Raw genomic sequence first — 25,990 nt, forward strand, 5'->3', positions numbered from 1 at the left:
CAAATGGAATAAAAGCGCAAACGGGTGAAATATTTTTTTCTTTAAAACTGTCATTACTCAAAAAATAACAATTAATGTTGTTATGAATTATTGTCCTATTCAAGGCTCCAATTATTTCACATCAAATATTCCATTTTGGGGGGAAAACATTGTATATTTGCTGGGTTTGCCTTAAAAAAACAAAGTTTTCTATGACAAAATGGGCATGAAACAAAGAAAAAACAATACAAAAACGGATGTTGAGCTGAAGTTGAGCTAAGTAAAATAATGTAGGATTTATTTTTAACACTTATGAGTGGGGCCTTTTTGGATCCCTACGAATTTTAGTGGGATTTTTCTTTTTTTAAATGTCATCACTCAAAAAATAATAATTAATTTTGTTATGAATTACTGACATACTTAAAGGTCTAATTACTTCACATTAAATATTCCACTTTAGAATATTTTTTGGGGGAAAACATTGTATATTTTGTGTTTGCCATAAAAAACAAAAGTTTTCTATGACAAAAAGGGCATAAAACAGAGAAAAAACATTTACAAAAAATTATATATTTAAGCGTTGTAAGTAAAATAATGTATGACTTATTTTTAACACTTTTATGAGTGGGGCCTTTTTGGATACCTAAGAATTTTAGTGGGATTTTTTTTTTTTTAAACTGTCATTACTCAAAAAGTAATAATTAATGTTATGAATTATTTACCTATTTAAGGTTACAATTACTTCACATCAAATATTCCACTTTGGAATATTTTTTTGGGGAAAACATTGTATATTTTGTGTGTTTGCCATAAAAAAACAAAGTTTTCTATGACAAAAAGGGCATAAAACAGAGAAAAAACATTTATAAAAAATGATAAAAAGTTGGGCTAAATATTTAAGCGTTGTAAGTAAAATAATGTATGATTTATTTTTAACACTTTTATGAGTGGGGCCTTTTTGGATCCCTAATCATTTTAGTGGGATTTTTTTTTAAAACTGTCATAACTCAAAAAATAATAATTAATTTTGTTATGAATTATTGATGTATTTAAAAGTCCAATTACTTCACATCAAATATTCCACAAGTTTTCTATGACAAAAAGGGCATAAAACAGAGAAAAAACATTTATAAAAAATGATAAAAAGTTGGGCTGAATATTTAAGCGTTGTAAGTAAAATAATGTATGATTTATTTTTAACACTTTTATGAGTGGGGCCTTTTTGGATCCCTAAGAATTTTAGTGGGATTTTTTTTTTAAACTGTTAAACTCAAAAAATAATTTCAATTAATGTTATGAATTATTTACCCATTTAAGGTTACTTTGGAATATTTTTTGGGGGAAAACATTGTATATTTTGTGTGTTTGCCATAAAAAACAAAGTTTTCTATGACAAAAAGGGCATAAAACAGACAAAAAAACATTTATAAAAAATGATAAAAAGTTGTGCTAAATATTTAAGCGTTGTAAGTAAAATAATGTATGATTTATTTTTAACACTTTTATGAGTGGGGCCTTTTTGGATCCCTAAGAATTTTAGTGGGATTTTTTTTTTTAAACTGTTAAACTCAAAAAATAATTTCAATTAATGTTATGAATTATTTACCCATTTAAGGTTACTTTGGAATATTTTTTTGGGGAAAACATTGTATATTTTGTGTGTTTGCCATAAAAAACAAAGTTTTCTATGACAAAAAGGGCATAAAACAGAGAAAAAAACATTTATAAAAAATGATAAAAAGTTGTACTAAATATTTAAGCGTTGTAAGTAAAATAATGTATGATTTATTTTTAACACTTTTATGAGTGGGGCCTTTTTGGATCCCTAAGAATTTTAGTGGGATTTTTTTTTTTAAACTGTCATACTCAAAAAATAATTTCAATTAATATTATGAATTATTTACCTATTTAAGGTTACTTTGGAATATTTTTTGGGGGAAAACATTGTATATTTTGTGTGTTTGCCATCAAAAACAAAGTTTTCTATGACAAAAAGGGCATAAAACAGAGAAAAAACATTTACAAAAAATTATATATTTAAGCGTTGTAAGTAAAATAATGTATGACTTATTTTTAACACTTTTATGAGTGGGGCCTTTTTGGATCCCTAAGAATTTTAGTGGGATTTTTTTTTTTTTTTAAACTGTCATTACTCAAAAAATAATAATTAATGCTATGAATTATTTACCTACTTAAGGTTACAATTACTTCACATCAAATATTCCACTTTGGAATATTTTTTGGGGAAAACATTGTATATTTTTTCTGTTTGCCATAAAAATCCAAGTTTTCCATGACAAATAGTGCATAAAACTAACAAAAAACATTTCTAAAAAAACGATAAAAACGGATAGATCTGAAGTTGTGCTAAATATTTAAGCGTTGTAAGTAAAATAATGTATGATTTATTTTTAACACTTTTATGAGTGGGGCCTTTTTGGATCCCGAACACATTTTGTGGGATTTTTTTTTTTTTTAAACTACCATTACTCCAAAAATAATAATGAATCAAAATCAATATTGTAATGAATTATTGATAGGAATGTCCGATAATGGCTTTTTGCCGATATCCGATATTGTCCAACTCTTTAATTACCGATACCGATATCAAGCGATACCGATATCAACCGATATATGCAGTCGTGGAATTAACACATTAATATGCCTAATTTGGACAACCAGGTATGGTGAAGATAAGGTACTTTTTAAAAAAATTAGTAAAATAAGATAAATAAATTAAAAACATTTTCTTGAATAAAAAAGAAAGTAAAACAATATAAAAACAGTTACATAGAAACTAGTAATGAATGAAAATTAGTAACATTAACTGTTAAAGGTTAGTACTATTAGTGGAGCAGCAGCACGCACAATCATGTGTGCTTACGGACTGTATCCCTTGCAGACTGTATTGATATATATTGATATATAATGTAGGAAGCAGAATATTAATAACAGAAAGAAACAACCCTTTTGTGTGAATGAGTGTAAATGGGGGAGGGAGGTTTTTTGGCTTGGTGCACTAATTGTAAGTGTATCTTGTGTTTTTTATGTTGACTTAATAAAAATTTTACATTTTTTTTTTTAAAAAACTAAAAAAAAACGAAACAGATAATAAAAAAACCGATACCGATAATTTCCGATATTACATTTTAACGCATATATCGGCCTACCGATATTATTGGACATCTCCAATTATTGACGTATTTAAGGGTCCCCATTACTTCACATCAAATATTACCATTTTGATCCTTTTTGGGGGGAGGGAATATATATTGCATATTTAGTGTTTGTGCAATAAAAAAACAGGGTAAAAAAAAAGGCATAAAACGTAAATAAATAAATACAACTTTATATCGACAGATAGATCTGAAGTTGATCCGGGTCGGATAAAATAAATTCGGAATTGCATAGTTCACACGGACATGAAAAAATCGCATAAGGGCGAAAAAAATCGGAATTGACCTCCAACGTGAACAAGGCCTTTTTGACTTCTTTTTTCGGGCCCCGGGGCCACACCTGAATAGAACCCTAAAGGTTTAAAAAAAACAATGACCCTGATCAAAAGTTGACATACCCCAGTGACTTTGATGTGATAACATGCACAAAAGTTGTATGTTATCACATCAAAGTCACTGGGGTATGTCAACTTTTGATCAGGGTCATTTGGGTACTTTCTTTTGTCATTTTGATTTAAAAAGAGTAAACACAGTTGTTTGCTAATAAATAGCTTCACCCAACCATTAAGCATGAGTGGAAGAAAGGTATTTGTGTTAGCATTTCTCCGAAGAATGGCCAAGAATCCTCAATTCTCCCAGGGTATGTCAACTTATGAGCACGACTGTATTCCCACTATCTGCATGGTAAACCACCTCCTACTTGCCGTAGCGTTGTTAGCACTTTTTGGATGTTTTTAGATGGCGAAATAGCATATTCCCACTCTCTACATTGTTTGCCACCTCTTACTTGCCATATTTTACAACTTAGAATATAAAAAAAAAAAAAGATAAACGTAAGTGTTCCCCTTAAAGTAGCCAGAATATTATTATTATGTAACATTTCTTCTATTTCTTTCACCAACCTTTTTGAAAGCAAGAGCTACTTCTTGGGTAGTGATTAATGCGAAGGGCTACCAGTTTGATACACACTTAAATAAATTGCCAGAATTAGCCAATTTGCTCAATTTACCTTTAACTCTATGTTATTATTAATAATTAATGATATTTACACTTAATTGAACGGTTTAAAAGAGGAGAAAAGACAAAACAAATGACAATTAAATTTTGAAACATAGTTTATCTTCAATTTCGACTCTTTAAAATTCAAAATTCAACCGCAAAAAAGAAGAGAAAAACTTTAAAAAATAATTTATGGAACATCATTGGTAATTTTTCCTGATTAAGATAATTTTAGAATTTTGATTAAATAGGTTAAAATCCAATCTGCACTTTGTTAGAATATATAACAAATTGGACCACGCTATATTTCTAACAAAGACAAATCATTATTTCTTCTAGATTTTCCAGAACAAAAATTTTAAAAGAAATTCAAAAGACTTTGAAATAAGATTTAAATTTGATTCTACAGATTTTCTAGATTTGCCAGAATATTTGTTTTGAATTTTAATCATAATAAGTTTGAAGAAATATTTCACAAATATTCTTTGTCGAAAAAACAGAAGCTAAAATGAAGAATTAAATTAAAATGTATTTATTATTCTTTACAATAAAAAAAATACATTTACTTGAACATTGATTTAAATTGTCAGGAAAGAAGAGGAAAGAATTTAAAAGGTAAAAAGGTATATGTGTTTAAAAATCCTAAAATCATTTTTAAGGTTGTATTTTTTCTCTAAAATTGTCTTTCTGAAAGTTATAAGAAGCAAAGTAAAACAAATTATGAATTTATTTAAACAAGTGAAGACCAAGTCTTTAAAATATTTTCTTGGATTTTCAAATTCTATTTGAGTTTTGTCTCTCTTAGAATTAAAAATGTTGGGCAAAGCGAGACCAGCTTGCTAGTAAATAAATAAAATGTAAAAAATAGAGGCAGCTCACTGGTAAGTGCTGCTATTTGAGCTATTTTTAGAACAGGCCGGTGGGCTACTCATCTGGTCCTTACGGGCTACCTGGTGCCCGCGGGCACCGCGTTGGTGACCCCTGGTTCACACGGACATGAAAAAATCGCATAAGGGCGAAAAAAATCGGAATTGACCTACAACGTGAACAAGGCCTTTTTGACTTCTTTTTTCGGGTCCCCGGGGCCACACCTGAATAGAACCCTAAAGGTTAAAAAATAAGAAAAAAGAAAACATCTATAATTGTATTGATTTTGGAAACGAAAACTGCCAAAATGGCCACCACCTGGTTTGCTTTGTCAGTGCGCGGCCCTGAGTGGAAAAAGTTTGGACACCCCTGTTGTAGTTCAAGTCAAAAGGCGTGTTGCTGGTGGACTACAACGTGGCGTTGTAGCGCGGCAGCAAGCGGCCCGATGCGGGGGGCGGGGGGGGGATGATGGGAGGCGTGATTTCCATACATGTCAATTGTCACTTGGCAACAGCATGCAGTACCATAGCTAGCATTATTATTATTATAAGTGCGACAGGCAAGCTGGGAGTACTAAACCGGCGAGTGGTTCACGCAACTTGGCAGGGGGCTTCAGTGAAGAGAGGGTGAGGAACAAATACAGGGAGAGAGAGAGAAAGAGGAGGATGGAGAGTACAAAGACGATCTGAAACAAAAGAGACCATGCAACCTGTAGTCATGAGTCCACATTCCAAACACACATGCTGCAATCAGACATTACACACACACACACACACACACACACACACACACAATATCACATGTGCTGACACAAGAACACATTGGAGGCACGGTGCTCTCTGCACAATGACTGCAGCGTCATGGTTTCAGCTGACAATAACAACATTTGGAAAGAAGCCAAAAGCAAACAGCTTCAACAAAAACAAGAAGGAAAAAAAAAAAAAAAAAAAAAAAAGGTGGTGTCATGGGAGCTGAATGGAAGTCAAAACTTGACAAAAGGTTGCGAGGTGTCGGGAGAACGTTTTCGAAACTTTAGCGCTTTTTCTGACGTGCAGAAACACAACGAGGATTTATCTTGATTAGGGATGTAATTATATGAATATTTCATGTCACTAAATGATCGCATTTATCAATATTATCGTAATGCAGGGGTCACCAACGCGGTGCCCGCGGGCACCAGGTGGCCCGTAAGGACCAGATGAGGCAGCTCACTTACCAGTGAGCTGCCTCCATTTTTTTAATTGTATCTATTTACTAGCAAGCTGGTCTCACTTTGCCCGACATTTTTTATTCTAAGAGAGACAAAACTCAAATAGAAGTTGAAAATCCAAGAAATTATTTTAAAGACTTGGTCTTCACTTGTTTAAATAAATTCATACTTTTTTTTTACTTTGCTTCTTATAACTTTCAGAAAGACAATTTTAGAGAATTTTTTTTAATTCTAAGAGAGACAAAACTCAAATAGAATTTGAAAATCCAAGAAAATATTTTAAAGACTTGGTCTTCACTTGTTTGAATAAATTCATTATTTTTTTTACTTTGCTTCTTATAACTTTCAGAAAGACAATTTTAGACAAAAAAATTTAATTCTAAGAGAGACAAAACTCAAATAGAATTTGAAAATCCAAGAAATTATTTTAAAGACTTGGTCTTCACTTGTTTAAATAAATTGATTAATTTTTTTACTTTGCTTCTTATAACTTTCAGAAAGACAATTTTAGAGAAAAAATTTTAATTCTAAGAGAGACAAAACTCAAATAGAATTTGAAAATCCAAGAAATTATTTTAAAGACTTGGTCTTCACTTGTTTAAATAAATTCATTAATTTTTTTTACTTTGCTTCTTATAACTTTCAGAAAGACAATTTTAGAGAAAAAATTTTAATTCTAAGAGAGACAAAACTCAAATAGAATTTGAAAATCCACGAAATTATTTTAAAGACTTGGTCTTCACTTGTTTAAATAAATTCATACATTTTTTTACTTTGCTTCTTATAACTTTCAGAAAGACAATTTTAGAGAAAAATGTTTAATTCTAAGAGAGACAAAACTCAAATAGAATTTGAAAATCCAAGAAATTATTTTAAAGACTTGGTCTTCACTTGTTGAAATAAATTCATACATTTTTTTACTTTGCTTCTTATAACTTTCAGAAAGACAATTTTAGAGAAAAAATTTTAATTCTAAGAGAGACAAAACTCAAATAGAATTTGAAAATCCAAGAAATTATTTTAAAGACTTGGTCTTCACTTGTTTAAATAAATACATTAATTTTTTTACTTTGCTTCTTATAACTTTCAGAAAGACAATTTTAGAGAAACATTTTTAATTCTAAGAGAGACAAAACTCAAATAGAATTTGAAAATCCAAGAAATCATTTTAAAGACTTGGTCTTCACTTGTTTAAATAAATTCATTAATTTTTTTACTTTGCTTCTTATAACTTTCAGAAAGACAATTTTAGAGAAAAAATTTTAATTCTAAGAGAGACAAAACTCAAATAGAATTTGAAAATCCAAGAAATTATTTTAAAGACTTGGTCTTCACTTGTTTAAATAAATTCATTAATTTTTTTACTTTGCTTCTCATAACTTTCAGAAAGACAATTTTAGAGAAAAAAATTTAATTCTAAGAGAGACAAAACTCAAATAGAATTTGAAAATCCAAGAAAATATTTTAAAGACTTGGTCTTCACTTGTTTAAATAAATTCATTAATTTTTTTACTTTGCTTCCTATAACTTTCAGAAAGACAATTTTAGAGAAAAAATACAACCTTAAAAATTATTTTAGGATTTTTAAACACATATACCTTTTTACCTTTTAAATTCCTTCCTCTTCTTTCCTGACAATTTAAATCAATGTTCAAGTAATTTTTTTTGTTTATTGTAAAGAATAATAAATACATTTTAATTTAATTCTTCATTTTAGCTTCTGTTTTTTCGACGGAGAATATTTGTGAAATATTTCTTCAAACTTATTATGATTAAAATTCAAAACAAATATTCTGGCAAATCTAGAAAATCTGTAGAATCAAATTTAAATCTTATTTCAAAGTCTTTTGAATTTTTTAAAAATGTTTGTTCTGGAAAATCTAGAAGAAATAATGATTTGTCTCTGTTAGAAATATAGCTTGGTCCAATTTGTTATATATTCTAACAAAGTGCAGATTGGATTTTAACCTATTTAAAACATGTCATCACAATTCTAAAATTAATCTTCATCAGGAAAAATTACTAATGATGTTCCATAAATAATTTTTTTAATTTTTTCAAAAAGACTTGAAATAGCTAGTTTTTCTCTTCTTTTTTTTCGGTAGAATTTTGAATTTTAAAGAGTCTAAATTGAAGATAAACTATGGTTCAAAATTTAATTGTCATTTGTTTTGTGTTTTCTCCTCTTTTAAACCGTTCAATTAAGTGTAAACATCATTAATTATTAATAATAACATACAGTTAAAGGTAAATTGAGCAAATTGGCTATTTCTGGCAATTTATTTAAGTGTGTATCAAACTGGTAGCCCTTCGCATTAATCACTACCCAAGAAGTAGCTCTTGCTTTCAAAAAGGTTGGTGAAAAAAATAGAAGAAATGTTACATAATAATAATATTCTGGCTACTTTAAGGAGAACACTTACGTTTATCTTTTTTTTTTTTATATTCTAAGTTGTAAAATATGGCAAGTAAGAGGTGGCAAACAATGTAGAGAGTGGGAATATGCTATTGCGCCATCTAAAAACATCCAAAAAGTGCTAACAACGCTACGGCAAGTAGGAGGTGGTTTACCATGCAGATAGTGGGAATGCAGTCGTGCTCATAAGTTGACATACCCTGGGAGAATTGAGGATTATCTTGGCCATTCTTCAGAGAAATGATAACACAAAAACCTTTCTTCCACTCATGCTTAATGGTTGGGTGAAGCTATTTATTGGCAAGCAACTGTGTTTACTCTTTTTAAAACAAAATGACAAAAGAAAGTACCCAAATGACCCTGATCAAAAGTTGACATACCCCAGTGACTTTGATGTGATAACATGCAACTTTTGTGCATGTTATCACATCAAAGTCACTGGGGTATGTCAACTTTTGATCAGGGTCATTGTTTTTTTTTTTTTTAAACCTTTAGGGTTCTATTCAGGTGTGGTCCCGGGGACCCGAAAAAAGAAGTCAAAAAGGCCTTGTTCACGTTGTAGGTCAATTCCGATTTTTTTTGCCCTTATGCAATTTTTTCATGTCCGTGTGAACTATGCAATTCCGAATTTATTTTATCCGACCCGGATCAACTTCAGATCTATCCGTCGATATAAAGATGTATTTATTTATTTACGTTGTATGCCTTTTTTTACCCTGTTTTTTTATTGCAGAAACACAAAATATGCAATATATATTCCCTCCCCCCAAAAATGATCAAAATGGAATATTTGATGTGAAGTATTGGGGACCCTTAAATAGGTCAATAATTCATAACAATATTGATTTTGATTCATTATTATTTTTGGAGTAATGGTAGTTTAAAAAAAAAAAAAAAAATCCCACAAAATGTGTTAGGGATCCAAAAAGGCCCCACTCATAAAAGTGTTAAAAATAAATCATACATTATTTTACTTACAACTAGGGATGTCTGATAATGGCTTTTTGCCGATATCCGATATTCCGTTATTGTCCAACTCTTTAATTACCGATACCGATATCAACCGATACCGATATCAACCGATATATACAGTCGTGGAATTAACACATTATTATGCCTAATTTGGACAACCAGGTATGGTGAAGATAAGGTCCTTTTTTTTTAATTAATAAAATAAAATAAGATAAATAAATTAAAAACATTTTCTTGAATAAAAAAGAAAGTAAAACAATATAAAATCAGTTACATAGAAACTAGTAATTAATGAAAATTAGTAACATTAACTGTTAAAGGTTAGTACTATTAGTGGAGCAGCAGCACGCACAATCATGTGTGCTTACGGACTGTATTCCTTGCAGACTGTATTGATATATATTGATATATAATGTAGGAACCAGAATATTGATAACAGAAAGAAATGGGGGAGGGAGGTTTTTTGGGTTGGTGCACTAATTGTAAGTGTATCTTGTGTTTTTTAAGTTGATTTAATAAAAATAAAAAATAAAAACAATAAAAAATAAATAAATAAAAAATTAAAAAACCGATACCGATAATAAAAAAACCGATACCGATATTTTCCGATATTACATTTTAAAGCATTTATCGGCCGATAATATCGGCCGGCCGATATTATCGGACATCTCTACTTACAACGCTTAAATATTTAGCCCAACTTCAGATCTATCCGTTTTTATCGTTTTTTTTATAAATGTTTTTTGTTAGTTTTATGCCCTATTTGTCATGGAAAACTTGGATTTTTATGGCAAACAGAAAAAATATACAATGTTTTCCCCAAAAAATATTCCAAAGTGGGATATTCGATGTGAAGTAATTGGACCCTTATATAGGTAAATAATTCATAACATTAATTGTAATTATTTGTAATGACAGTTTAAAAAAAAAAAACACTAAAATTATTAGGGATCCAAAAAGGCCCCACTCATAAAAGTGTTAAAAATAAATCATACATTATTTTACTTACAACGCTTGAATATATAATTTTTTGTAAATGTTTTTTCTCTGTTTTATGCCCTTTTTGTCATAGAAAACTTTTGTTTTTTTATGGCAAACACAAAATATACAATGTTTTCCCCCCAAAAATATTCTAAAGTGGAATATTTAATGTGCAGTAATTGGACCTTTAAGTATGTTAGTAATTCATAACAAAATTCATCATTATTTTTTGAGTAATGACAGTTTAAAAAAGAAAAATCCCACTAAAATTCTTAGGGATCCAAAAAGGCCCCACTCATAAAAGTGTTAAAAATAAATCATACATTATTTTACTTACAACGCTTAAATATTTAGCCCAACTTATGATCTATCTGTTTTTATCGTTTTTTTAAAATGTTTTTTGTTAGTTTTATGCCCTATTTGTCATGGAAAACTTGGATGTTTATGGCAAACAGAAAAAAATATACAATGTTTTCCCATGAGAGGCATGATAAATCGTGCCTCTCACCTGGATAGTACAAGGTTGTGGCCATAAACCCAGAAGTTAGTCAACTTTGACATGCAATTTAAACCCGGAGATGGTGAGAAACCGGTTACCGGTTGCTGGCGGAAAGTTTGGGTGTAAGTCTGTCCTCAACGTCGCCTGAGCTCGTTGTAAACAAACATGGCGTCGATCATGCGGGGACATCTTCACTGCTCCAGAGTAGGGTTGTCTCCATACCAATATTTTAGTACCGGTACCAAAATGTATTTCGATACTTTGCGATACTTTTCTAAATAAAGGGGACGACAAAAAAAATGGCATTATTGGCTTTATTTGAACGAAAAGTCTTAGTGTACATGAAACATGTGTTTATTATTGTCATTTAGCCCTTAAATAAAATAGTCAACATACTAGACAACTTGTCTTTTAGTAGTAAGTAAACAAACAAAGACTCCTAATTAGTCTATGCAGTAACATATTGTGTCATTTATACACCTATTATTTTGTACACATTATGAGGGACAAACTGTAAAAAATGGATTATTAATCTACTTGTTCATTTACTGTTAATATCTGCTTATTTTCTGTTTCAACATTTTCTATGTACACTTCTGTTCAAATGTAATAATCACTTATTCTCTTCTTTGATACTTAACATTAGTTTTGGATGATACCACACATTTAGGTATGGATCCGATACCAAGTAGTTACAGGATCATGCATTGGTCATAATTTAAGTCTTCATGTATTTACTGACTTTATGAATATAATATGAATCCAAAAAATAAATAAAAAAGTATGTAATCATAGTATTATCGACTAGATACGCTCTTGTACTTGGTATCATTACAGTGGATGTCAGGTGTAGATCCACCCATGGCGTTTGTTTACATTGTGACGGCGGTGAGCTATTGTATCCTCCTACGGTGTGTAGTGAAGCATGTTTAGCTAGTCCTCGTCCTCCAGTGATAATGCTAAGTGTAAGAAACTTACTTTGTCGCCATGAAGGCAAGGATTAGTGATTTAGAAGCAGCTAAAACACTGTTAGCCGCTAGCTCGCTAGCCATGTCTTAAAGCCCGTCTTCCTGAGGGCGTTTCAGTGTTAGAACTTCACCTTTATATTTACTTTTTTACACCAAAATGCGTCCGTTCTCCCTTTTCTGTCTACACACCGTGTCTGCTTGTAAGTACTCTGTGTGCGTGCGCTGCCGAACATGCTTCTCTGCTCGCAAAACCAGCAATGTGACGGCGTGATGACGACGCGCCGTCATGCCTGTAAAAAAATAAATATGGCGAACCGGTACTTTTCAAACAGAGTATAGGACCGTTTTTAATTCATTAGTACCGCGATACTATATTAGTACCGGGATACTATACTAGTACCGGTATACCGTACAACCCTACGGTGTTTTTTATGTTGATTTAATTTTTTAAAAAATTGTGTTTTTTTTTTTTTTCTTCCATAAAGAAATACAATCATGTGTGCTTACGGACTGTATCCCTGCAGACTGTATTGATCTATATTGATATATAATGTATATATTGTTTTTTATGTTGATTTAATTTTAAAAAAATAAAAAATAAAAAAATAATTTTCCATAAAGAAATACAATCATGTGTGCTTACGGACCGTATCCCTGCAAACTGTATTGATCTATATTGATATATAATGTGTATATTGTGTTTTTTATGTTGATTTAATTTTATTTTATTTTATTTATTTATTTATTTTTTTTAATTTTTCTTTCATAAATAAATACAATCATGTGTGCTTACGGACTGTATCCCTGCAGACTGTATTGATCTATATTAATATATAATGTATATATTGTGTTTTTTATGTTGATTTAATTTTTTTTTTTTTTTTTTTTTTTTTATTTTATTTTTTTTTTAATTTTTTTTTTTTTTTTAAATAAAATTTCTTGCGCGGCCCGGTGGTTGGGGACCACTGCTCTACAAAATCATACTTCAACACATCAAACCTCGTCAGCCACCTGAAACGCCAGCAAACCAAGACGCCTGCTGCTAGGGAAGCTGCCTCAAAATCAGCCGCATAGAAAGGTGCGGCAAAACTACTCATTCCTATTTTAAAAAAATATATATTTATATATTTTTCAGTAGCGCATTTGACTTTTTCTTTGTCTTTCTTTGACATGTTATTACAAAAGCTGAACGAGTGCTCAGTTTAAACCGGCCAAAGGATTTGCTTGTAAATACATTTGAAGTGTCAATCGGAGCTTAACTTCTTTTTACACTTGAGTGACAGGTGTGGAAGTGGAAAAAAACCGATGACTCAGCAGCCCATTTCAACCCTAAATTTGTCAATGGCGCATTTTGCTTTTACTTTGGCTTTTTTCGACACACTTACTACAAAAGGCGGGAGGAAGGAGAACTTAATTTGACATACCGAGTTGACGCATCATCGCGAAAGTTTTTTTTTTTTTTAACATTCACACCTTTTTTTACACTTGGATGTTAAAACACGACGACTCAGCAACGTCTTTCAACCTGTGCCTTTTGGCCAGTAACCTTCTCATGTATCAATGATCTCATTCCGCATCGTTTGATATGTTTATCAGGTTGCGTGGTGTGGGAAGGTTTGACTTTAGAGGTTCCAGCGCACACAGCATGAGCTCATCACCTGCTCCAGATGGGCCCGGGTGATGCGTATAACTGAGGGGAACTTGGTGTTGGCGGCGCCGGCCGGGATGGCGGGCAGTTTCCTGCGGCCGGGCGAGCGCGCGCCGGGGGAAGGGCCGGGTGGAAGCGGTAAGGAGGCGTGGCAAGAGGACGACGAGAGCGGGCCGTCCTGCCGCCGATGCCGTTGTTGCTGGTCGGCGGACTGAGTGCGCCTCACGGTCAGCGGGTGGCGCTGGTGCAGGGGGTCCGACAAGGTGCTCAGGAAGGTGTGGGGGCTGGGTGAGCGCAGAGGGATGGGGCTGGATGTCCGGGTGGCGACTTCATCTGGCAGGGAGGTGGGGAGCTAAGAGAGTGGGAGGGTGAAATGGGCGGGGGAGGGGGGACGCGGGTAAGGTGATTGGGGAATATTATTAGGAACATTTGAGGGTCCCTCAATGAAGAAAAATTACTTTTTATAACGTTCTCAAAGTCATTTGTGGAATTCATGTTTGCGCCTTTTCATGACATGAAGAAAAAAGTTGGACATGTAACAATAAAGATCTTCTTATTTGACCCAGATGAACCCTCTACTCTGCATGTATACGCCTAACACGCACAAATATATATATTTTATATATATATATATACATATACACATATATACACGCAATATATATACACGTATGTATACATATACATGCATACATATACTGTACATACATACACACATTATATATACAAACATACATACAGTATATAAACACACATACATACATACATACATACATATACATGAATATATACATATATAGATATGTATATATATGAATATATACATATATGTAAATACATGCATATATTAGGGCTGCAACAACTAATTAATTAAATCGATTAAAAACTATTATGAAAATAAGTTGACGATTAATTTAGTCATCGATCCGTTGGATCTATGTATGCGCATGCGCAGAGGCAATTTTATTTTATTTTATTTTTTATTTATTTCTTTATTTATAAACTGCAACATGTACAAACAGCTGAGAAACAATAATACAAATAAGCATGGTGCCAGTATGTTGTTTTTTTCCCAATAAAACACTGGAAAGGATAGAAATGTAGTTTGTCTCTTTTATCCGATTATGAATCGATTAATCGGAGTAATAATCGACAGATTAATCGATTATCAACTTAATCGTTAGTTGCAGCCCTAGCATATATTCATATATATATATATATATATATATATATATATATATATATATATATATATATATATATATATATATATATATATATATATATATACATATATATACATATATATATATATACATATATATATATATACATATATATACACATATATATATATACACACACATACATATATATATGTGTATATATGTATACTGTATATATATATATATATATGAATATATGCATATATATATATATATATATATATATATATATATATATATATATATATATATATATATGAATATATGCATATATATATATATATATACTGTATATATATATATATATATATATATATATATATATATATATATATATATATATATATATATATATGCATATATAGATATATATATATACATAAATAGATATATATACTTATTTATGAATGCATACATATATAGATATACTGTTTTTTAATGAATATGTACACATATATATGAATATATGCATATATGTAAATATATATGCATATATATACATATATATGCATATATATACATATATATATATGCATATATTTACATATACATATATATATGCATATATATACATATACATATATATGCATATATATACATATACATATATATATGCATATATATACATATATATATATATATATATATATATATATATATATATACATATATATATATGCATATATATACATATATATATATATATATATATATATATATATATATATATATATATTAGGACTGCAACTAACGATTAATTTGTTAATCGATTAATCTGTCGATTATTACTTCGATTAATCGATTAATAATCGGATAAAAGAGACAAACTACATTTCTATCCTATCCAGTATTTTATTGAAAAAAACCAGCATACTGGCACCATACTTATTTTGATTATTGTTTCTCAGCTGCTTGTAAATGTTGCAGTTTATGAATAAAGGTTTATAAAAAAATAAAAAAAAATAAAAAAAATAAATAAATAAAAAACCTCTGCGCATGCGCATACATAGATCCAACGAATCGATGACTAAATTAATCGGCAACTATTTTAATAATCGATTTTAATCGATTTAAACGATTAGTTGTTGCAGCCCTAATATATATATATTTCTCAGCCAACATGCTGCGAAAGAAATGTTATTATTGTACGGATGATGTAAAGATAAACTTATTCAGCGCCTATTGCACTCCCCTGTATACTGCCCCCCTGTGGCTAAAGTATAAGCAGAAAAGCATACAGAAGCTGCAGGTTGCTTATAATGATAGTATGAGGCTTCTCCTGGCAGCTCCAGTGCAAGCCAGATGTTTGTTAGTGTTGGGGTGCCCACTTACTCAGCGTGGCTACGCAACATTATGTATAAGTTTATGTGTCGGGCATCCGAGTCTGAAAATGACATAATCACAGTGATAACGAACCCTGGCCGCAGTTCTGCTAGGTACTCATCTGGACTGTGGAACCATTGGCACACATGTTTGTACGTCAGAAACTGACATTTGGGCTTTATGTCTTTATTGTTTTGTTTTTAATGTTTTGTGTTGTGTTTTTATATGTGTAATGGATCTTAAGGCCTGCAATAAAGATTGATGATATATATGTACGTATATTGTTGCGTTTGACCAGATGTTCCTCCAAGTGGGATGTAAAACGCTGGTCAGTCCCAAGTTCCTTAGATGACATATAAACTGAACTCAAAGGTACCACCAAGCACAGAATAGGTATTTTGTAATTTATTGTCAAATATTTGAGAATAGAGACCAGCCTCGAACAACACATACAAATGCTTAGCCCAAGTTGATCTGAAAACATCCCGGAATGCACTCTCCTCTTCAATATCTCCCCCCGCCCTCACTTCTCTCACTTCAAACACATTCTCCTTGTCTCTTATCTTGAGTCTGGCCTGGGAAGCAGAACAGGGAGTATTCCTCCTTCTCGTGTTATCTCTACTCTCTGCATTCCACTGCTAGAAGACCGACACCTTACTTTGCAGACTAGTAAAGAAGGAAGAATACTAGCTATTTTGTAATACGATTATGGAGGAAAGAAGAAACACAAAAATATGGATATATGAAAATATATATATATCCTTCAATAAATATACAGTATATAAACGGTTCTGTGGTGACAGGCCCTCAATGTGCTGAGGCTGAAAAAACCGATTTAGGTGAAAGAGCCAAAATGTGTATTCCTCTCTTCATTTGCGGCCACGGATGTCTTACAAATGGACTTCTTGTCCAGTCAATCAAGTTTATCCTGATGGATGTGGTTTTGAGTCATTGTTGACCTTAGCCAAGTTTTGAGCCTAAAGCTTCTTTCTGCCTCAGAGGATGAAACAGGGACAACTGAAAGACTTCGACAAACTTTAATGATCCACAAGGGAAACGGTTCAAAAAGCAAGGAAAAGCAACCTGACCAGGCTTTCCACTTGCTAAAAGAGTCTCTGCACTTTGACATGCAATCCAATAATGATCCGTGCAGTTTTTGTCCTGCGGCCAAATGAGTAGTTCAGGCAAAACATTGAAAGCTGCACTGAAGGTAACTCTCCGTTCAACTCTGGGTATTTGTCAATGACTGCAGTTCCTCCTCCAACTTTTGTATCGTCAACAAGCCATCCTGGTAAGATTGCTCATTGAGATGTGCGTCTACAATATCCAAGACTTTCAACAATTCAAGTCCGTAGTGGTCCTTGGCACGTTTGGGCTGATGTGCCTTATCTCCTCCAATGAAGCGTTTTGGGGAAGGTCTGGTCCATGGAACGATAATGGGCTTAACACTTAAAGTCTCAACCACTGCCACAGCCTCTTCAAACAGACTTTTGACCTTGATTGAGGTCCGAAAAAACTTTGCCAGCCTGAGCCACCCACATGCCAGCAACGGTTTCAGTTCTTTTCAGAAAAGAGATGTTCAGGCATTCAAGCTCAGAAATCACTGACGAGGCACGGTTGAGACCCAAAACGGCTTTGCCTTTTCTAAACCGCCCAAGTTGTTTGCAGTAGACTGTGTATTTGAGGCACCATCTCCTGCAAGTTAGCCAGCACTGAGGCATACGGTGACAAGACACCTGTGATGGCTTTGCTCTGTACTGTCCATCTTGTGCGACAGAGGGGTTTTATCGCAGTGCTCGATAGGTTCTCGGCATGTCTTGTTGCTGCATGGATTGCCTGGAACTTTCCTGACTGAGACAAAAGGACTCCGAGCTGGTTGACCCAGTCCAAAGCGTCCCTGATCAAAACAAAAGTTAAGCAAGCTTTCTGTGTGATTGATCTGACTGAGACAAAAGGACTCCGAGCTGGTTGACCCAGTCCAAAGCGTCCCTGATCAGCACAAAAGTTAAGCAAGCTTTCTGTGTGATTGATCTGACTGAGACAAAAGGACTCCGAGCTGGTTGACCCAGTCCAAAGCGTCCCTGATCAGAACCAAAGTTAAGCAAGCTTTCTGTGTGATTGATCTGACTGAGACAAAAGGACTCCGAGCTGGTTGACCCAGTCCAAAGCGTCCCTGATCAGAACAAAAGTTAAGCAAGCTTTCTGTGTGATTGATCTGACTGAGACAAAAGGACTCCGAGCTGGTTGACCCAGTCCAAAGCGTCCCTGATCAGAACAAAAGTTAAGCAAGCTTTCTGTGTGATTGATCTGACTGAGACAAAAGGACTACGAGCTGGTTGACCCAGTCCAAAGCGTCCCTGATCAGAACAAAAGTTAAGCAAGCTTTCTGTGCAACTGAATGAACACAGTGGGCTCCACAATGAACTTCAAGTACGAATGGCTTCTCTTTGGTTTGACCTCGTAAACCATGCATCGGAAAGTTTAGTCTTAGAAGTGCCTCTTTGACTGGTCCAGTTGTTTCAGAAACAGAGTACAAACCAAGGAACTCTTCAGGTCATTGTCAACATAACACAGGCAAATACGTTGTTGTTCATGGCTAGAAATGACTTGTGTTGTATCTGTAATAACTGCATACCGAAAAACTGGTAGAAGTCTGATTCTGTCAGTTATTCCGCCAACAATACTGTTGTCCATGGTGAACAGGATTTCATTTGATCTGTGGACTTAGTACTCTTTCTGGGAGCTCTGCAACCATTTGGCTAAAACGACATCATCTTTAGCCTTGTCTTTCAAGAGTTGATACAAACTACTGTTATAATCCTCCTCACCGGCTGCAAAAACAGTTTGTCTCAAGGCCGCTACACGTGGAGGCACAACCAGGTCCTAAGACAACTGGCGATCACCCTGGAAGAAAGGAGAAATACCAACAAGGCCCTCCCTCCCCCAATTCCTAGTCACTCGAGTAGGACAACTCCCAGCAAAACCATCAGAAGGCAACCCTTCTGTACTCTGCCCGGGACTGGTAAATGCAGGTGAACTTAGACCAGAAACTCATCTTCCCGCCAGAGATCATTACAACCACCTTTAGGCCGGACCTGGTCTTGTGGTCAACCTCCCAGAAGACTGTGTTCGTTGTTGAATTAACTGTGCCTCGGGAAGCAGCAGTTGGTGAAGCATATGAGCGCAAACAACTGAGGTATGCGGACATAGCAGCCGATGCAGAGCAGTGCGCTTGGCGTGCCCGAGTACTTCCAGTTAAAGTCGGGTGTAGATGCTTCGTTGCCATGTCCACAACCAAGCTTCTGAAAGGAATGGGAGTGAGAGGTCAGGCCTTCCGACTGTCGAACGAAGTATCAGATGGATATGGATCAAGAGAAAGGACCCAACTGGGCTGCAAAATGACATCTAGGGGTAAAGGCAGAGAAGGGGCCCACCTGGGACGCCAGATGTCGCTGTTGAGCCCTCCGCAAGTGTCGTGGGTCTATCAACGAAACACCAATGAAGGGGGGTGCTCACCTGAAGACCCCAGTGAAGCTTTTGCCCCGAACCCCCACACTCAACACTAAGTGCTGATCAATCTGAGGGATCGTACTATCTAGTCCTATGAGCTCAACTTCTGCCCTCTCAAAGTTGTCTACTTGTTGATTTGCCAAAACACTGGTCAACTGTGCATCAGTCACAGAGACATCATGCCCATGTGTAGGACTATTTGCGTGGGCTTTGAATATTTCGACAGCTTTTCTCCAAATGTTTAAATCCAGAAGTGATGAAGGAAGGCTGGGATTTGACAGAAAATGGTATGGGTTTGTCCTGGTTCATTGCCCTGCAGTTAACACACAATACCCCCTTCTGCACTGCATCGTACTGCAGCCAAGGAAAGTCCTTGTACCACTTTACTTGGAAACGTAAAGTTTTGTTTGACAGAACTTTTGGGCGTGGCTGATATGTCTCTGTCCTCTGTCTATTGGCTTCAGGGTCTCTCTGCTGTCTGTCCCTACTCTCAAGACCCTAAAATGAAAAGTCACAATGTCACACACTCAACTGCACTTACCTACACGCAACCAACACCACTTTCCACTTTTTGGTGAACTTTTGTGAAAACATCCACGTTACTCTTTTACCTGTTGCTTTGCTCCTGTCTTCCCTTTACTTTGACTCCCTGCCTCAAGCCTGTGATGTTCCTGCATGGCAGTAACATATTTACAACAGACAACATTACATACAGCAGGACTGTGGCAGGACACCTCTGCCTCTGTTTCACTTTATGTTGCTGGTAAATAATATGCTTGTAGTAGTAGGCTAAAGTTAAATTATTTAGTATGCACTAATTAAAGGGGCAGAGCTTTAAGAGACATTTTAGCTTTTATATTTTTTGTAAGAACCACAATTAATAAATATATTTCAGTGAATAACTTATTGTTCAAATCTGTATATAAATATGTACATAAAGTGTTGTAATTATATTGTAAAATGGATGGATGGATGGACGTTTAAAAAAAACTGTTATTATTCATTAGTAAGTATACATTTTTTGAGCCTTTTTAGAGAAAATCATATCATTGTAGTAAATTATGCAAATTACTCGACGATGTCATGGTGACCACGCCCATAGCCACGCCCCCACCGCCACAGGTATCTTGGCAGTTTATGGTAAACACTGAATTATGTATTTTGTCTCATTATTTAGCGATAGATGTCCCCGTTGTTTTAGCATGAATCTTTGCTAGCGATATCAAGATTCAGTATTCAGTGTTTTTGCATTCTAATTTGTAATAATCAACTCGTTGTCGGTGGATAGAAATGCAGCTAATGGGATCAATCCATTCTGCCCTTGTGTGGTGTTCGGGTCTGTGGGACCCGTTTTCATTTTTTTATTAAAAGAAAAATGATACAATGACTTAATTTTTCAAACTGAGACTCACTGACTTTGGCTCATTTTCTGTGAAGAACATATATCAGAATACATATTTAAAGGCCTACTGAAAGCCACTACTAGCGACCACGCAGTCTGATAGTTTATATATCAGGGGTCACCAACGCGGTGCCCGCGGGCACCAGGTAGCCCGTAAGGACCAGATGAGTAGCCCGCCTGCCTGTTCTAAAAATAGCTCAAATAGCAGCACTTACCAGTGAGCTGCCTCTATTTTTTAAATTTTATTTATTTACTAGCAAGCTGGTCTCGCTTTGCCCGACATTTTTAATTCTAAGAGAGACAAAACTCAAATAGAATTTGGAAATCCAAGAAAATATTTTAAAGACTTGGTCTTCACTTGTTTAAATAAATTCATTAATCTTTTTACTTTGCTTCTTATAACTTTCAGAAAGACAAATTTAGAGAAAAAATACAAACTTAAAAATGATTTTAGGATTTTTACCTTTTGAATTCCTTCCTCTTCTTTCCTGACAATTTAAATCAATGTTCAAGTAAATGTTGTTTTTTTTATTGTAAAGAATAATAAATAAATTGTAATTTAATTCTTCATTTTAGCTTCTGTTTTTTCGACGAAGAATATTTGTGAAATATTTCTTCACACTTATTATGATTAAAATTCAAAAAAAAAAATCTGGCAAATCTAAAAAAATCTAGAATCAAATTTAAATCTTATTTCAAAGTCTTTTGAATTTATTTGAAAATTGTTGTTCTGGAAAATCTAGAAGAAATAATGATTTGTCTTTGTTAGAAATATAGCTTGGTCCAATTTGTTATATATTCTAACAAAGTGTAGATTGGATTTTAACCTATTTAAAACATGTCATCAAAATTCTAAAATGAATCTTAAACAGGAAAAATTACTAATGATGTTCCATACATTTTTTAAATTTTTGTCTTCTTTTTTTCGGTTGAATTTAGAATTTTAAAGATTCGAAATTGAAGATAAACTATGTTTCAAAATTTAATTGTCATTTTTTTTCGTGTTTTTTCCTCTTTTAAACTGTTCAATTAAGTGTAAATATCATTAATTATCAATAATAACAGAGTTAAAGGTAAATTGAGCAAATTGGCTATTTCTGGCAATTTATTTAAGTGTGTATCAAACTGGTAGCCCTTCGCATTAATCACTACCCAAGAAGTAGCTCTTGCTTTCAAAAAGGTTGGTGACCCCTGTTATATATCAATGATGAAATCTTAACATTGCAACACATGCCAATACGGCCGGGTTAACTTATAAAGTGCAATATTAAATTTCCCGGGAAATATCCGGTTGAAAACGTCTATGTATGATGACGTATGCGCGTGACGTCAATGGTTGAAAAGGAAGTATTCGGATACATTGTATCCAATACAAACAGCGTCTGTTTTCACCGCAAAATTCCACAGTATTCTGGACATCTGTGTTGGTGAATCTTTTGCAATTTAATGAACAATGAAGACTGCAAAGAAGAAAGCTGTAGGTGGGATCGGTGTATTAGCGGCTGGCTGCAGCAACACAACCGGGAGGACTTTGAGTTGGATAGCAGACGCGCTATCCGACGCTAGCCGCCGACCGCATCGATGATTGGGTGAAGTCCTTCGTCGCTCCGTCGATCGCTGGAACGCAGGTGAGCACGGGTGTTGATGAGCAGATTAGGGCTGGCTGGCGTAGGTGGAGAGCTAATGTTTTTAGCATAGCTCTGTGAGGTCCCGTAGCTAAGTTAGCTTCAATGGCGTCGTTAGCAACAGCATTGTTAAGCTTCGCCAGGCTGGAAATTATTAATCGTGTATTTACATGTCCACGGTTTAATAGTATTGTTGATCTTCTGTCTATCCTTCCAGTCAGGGGTTTATTTATTTTGTTTCTATCTGCAGTTAAGCCCGATGCTATCACGTTAGCTCCGTAGCTAGAGTGCTTCGCCGATGTATTGTCGTGGAGATAAAAGTCACTGTGAATGTCCATTTCGCGTTCTCGACTCTCATTTTCAAGAGGATATAGTATCCCAGGTGGTTTCAAATACAAATCGGTAGGTTGGAGTTCAAATCCCAGCCGAGTCATACCAAAGACTATAAAAATGGGACCCATAACCTCCCTGCTTGGCACTAAAAATGCATCCAAACACCGGCAACAATACTTCATGTATAATAACTAGGGATGTCCGATAATGGCTTTTTGTCCATGTCCGATATTCCGATATTGTCCAACTCTTTAATTACCGATACCGATATCAACCGATATATGCAGTCGTGGAATTAACACATTATTATGCCTAATTTGGACAACCAGGTATGGTGAAGATAAGGTACTTTTTAAAAAAATTAGTCAAATAAGATAAATAAATTAAAAACATTTTCTTGAATAAAAAAGAAAGTAAAACAATATAAAAACAGTTACATAGAAACTAGTAATGAATGAAAATTAGTAAAATTAACTGTTAAAGGTTAGTACTATTAGTGGACCAGCAGCACGCACAATCATGTGTGCTTACGGACTGTATCCCTTGCAGACTGTATTGATATATATTGATATATAATGTAGGAAGCAGAATATTAATAACAGAAAGAAACAACCCTTTTGTGTGAATGAGTGTAAATGGGGGAGGGAGGTTTTTTGGGTTGGTGCACTAAAAGTGTATCTTGTGTTTTTTATGTTGATTTAATAAAAAATAAAAAATTAAAAAATTTAAAAAACGATACCGATAATAAAAAAAACGATACCGATAATTTCCGATATTACATTTTAACGCATATATCGGCCGATAATATCAGCAGGCCGATATTATCGGACATCTCTAATAATAACCGAGCTGTAGCAACGTTGTTTCTGTACGAGCGAACATGGAGGAGCTCTTTTCCGAGCGTTGCAACACATCGCCATGCTTTGTCATTCGTCGTGAAAGCTAACTACAGAAGGAGAAAAGCTAGCTTCTAGGTCGGAACGAAACACATTTCAGTTTGCATTGCACAACACGGTGCGATACGACATAAGTCTGTACTGACTGAAAAACATCATCAACAAAACTGGGTGTAACACATGGCACTCTGACAAAGCTTAACCTATTGTTACTATAACAATCTACAAGGTTAATGTAGGTTGCTTCTCTTTCTTCCCCTCCATTTTTCTGCATTCTTTCGCATCTCAAGTTATCATGACGTATATGTATTGTTGCATTTGAACAACTGTATTGTTGATAATAAAGGTAAAGTATTGGTATTGTTCATTATCAATAGCGCTACTTCTATTGGTATTTGTATTGCTCCATTTTTAGTGTAATAATGCTCACTGTCATTTCTGTATTATTTTTTTATTTTCGCTAACTGCTTATTTGCTATTACTTTTACTATCATATTTGTACATGTCGTATTTGCTGATGTTGCTCTATTGTTGTTGTTGTTGTCTCTCTGTCTAATCCCCCTCTTGTCCCCACAATTCCCCCGTCTTCCTTTTTTTCTCTTTCTATCCCCTCCTGCTCCGGCCCGGCTGCACCAAATGATAATATAAATTAGGGCTGCAACTAACGATTAATTTGATAATCGATTAATCTGTCGATTATTACTTCGATTAATAATTGGATAAAAGAGACAAACTACATTTCTATCCTTTCCAGTATTTTATTGAAAAAAAACAGCATACTGGCACCATACTTATTTTGATTATTGTTTCTCAGCTGTTTGTACATGTTGCAGTTTATAAATAAAGGTTTATTTTTAAAAAAAAATAAAATAAAATAAAAAAAAAAAAATTAAAAAAAAGCCTCTGCGCATGCGCATAGCATAGATCCAACGAATCGATGACTAAATTAATCGGCAACTATTTTTATAATCGATTTTAATCGATTTAATCGATTAGTTGTTGCAGCCCTAATACAAATACATTTAATGAAGTCAAATCATATTTGTACATGTCGTATTTGCTGATGTTGCTCTGTTGTTGTTGTTGTTGTTGTTGTTGTGTTTGCTGTTGTTGTTTTTGTCTCTCTGTCTAATCCCCTCTTGTCCCCACAATTCCCCCCTCTGTCTTCCTTTTTCTCTCTTTCTATCCCCTCCTGCTTCGGCCCGGCTGCACCAAATGATAATATAAATTAGGGCTGCAACTAACGATTAATTTGATAATCGATTAATCTGTCGATTATTACTTCGATTAATAATCGGATAAAAGAGACAAACTACATTTCTATCCTTTCCAGTATTTTATTGAAAAAAAACAGCATACTGGCACCATACTTATTTTGATTATTGTTTCTCAGCTGTTTGTACATGTTGCAGTTTATAAATAAAGGTTTATTTAAAAAAAAAAAAAATAAATTAAAAAAAAAAAATAAATTAAAAAAAAAGCCTCTGCGCATGCGCATAGCATAGATCAAACGAATCGATGACTAAATTAATCGGCAACTATTTTTATAATCGATTTTAATCGATTTAATCGATTAGTTGTTGCAGCCCTAATATAAATACATTTAATAAAGTCAAATACAAATAAGGCAACAAGAGAAGTATCCTACACTTCTCTTTTGTAAAGTAAATCTGAACAGCCGATATGGGCATCTACATCAACTATATGATTTGCCTGAGAAGCTGGGCAGGACATTATTTAAAAATTAAAAATAAAAAATAAAAAAATAAAAAAATTTAAAAATAAAATAAAATAAAGTCAAATACAAATAAGGCAACAAGAGAAGTATCCTACTCTTCTCTTTTGTAAAGTAAATCTGAACAGCCTATATGGGCATCTACATCAACTATATGATTTGCCTGAGAAGCTGGAAAGGACCAAAAAAAAAAAAAAAAAAAGAAAAGAAAGAAAAACATCAACA

At 33.7% G+C, this 25,990-nt stretch overlaps 1 protein-coding gene across 1 annotated transcript in view; it reads right to left on the reverse strand.

Moving 5' to 3' along the window:
• The window catches only part of LOC133647166 (proline-rich protein 36-like), a 25,111-nt gene extending 4,660 nt beyond the window's left edge, over positions 1 to 20,451 (reverse strand). Inside the window, exons 1-7 of the mRNA XM_062043310.1 lie at positions 20,386 to 20,451; positions 20,108 to 20,272; positions 19,781 to 19,929; positions 19,699 to 19,726; positions 19,415 to 19,602; positions 17,954 to 18,161; positions 13,726 to 14,067 (exon numbers count right to left, since the gene is read on the reverse strand). Of these exons, the coding sequence (XP_061899294.1) occupies positions 13,726 to 14,067; positions 17,954 to 18,161; positions 19,415 to 19,602; positions 19,699 to 19,726; positions 19,781 to 19,929; positions 20,108 to 20,272; positions 20,386 to 20,451 (1,146 nt within the window). The remainder of the gene's footprint in view (positions 1 to 13,725; positions 14,068 to 17,953; positions 18,162 to 19,414; positions 19,603 to 19,698; positions 19,727 to 19,780; positions 19,930 to 20,107; positions 20,273 to 20,385) is intronic.
• Positions 20,452 to 25,990: the final 5,539 nt, after the last annotated feature.

Source organism: Entelurus aequoreus, linkage group LG03, assembly GCF_033978785.1.
Source record: "Entelurus aequoreus isolate RoL-2023_Sb linkage group LG03, RoL_Eaeq_v1.1, whole genome shotgun sequence".
Classification (NCBI taxonomy): Eukaryota; Metazoa; Chordata; class Actinopteri; order Syngnathiformes; family Syngnathidae; genus Entelurus; species Entelurus aequoreus.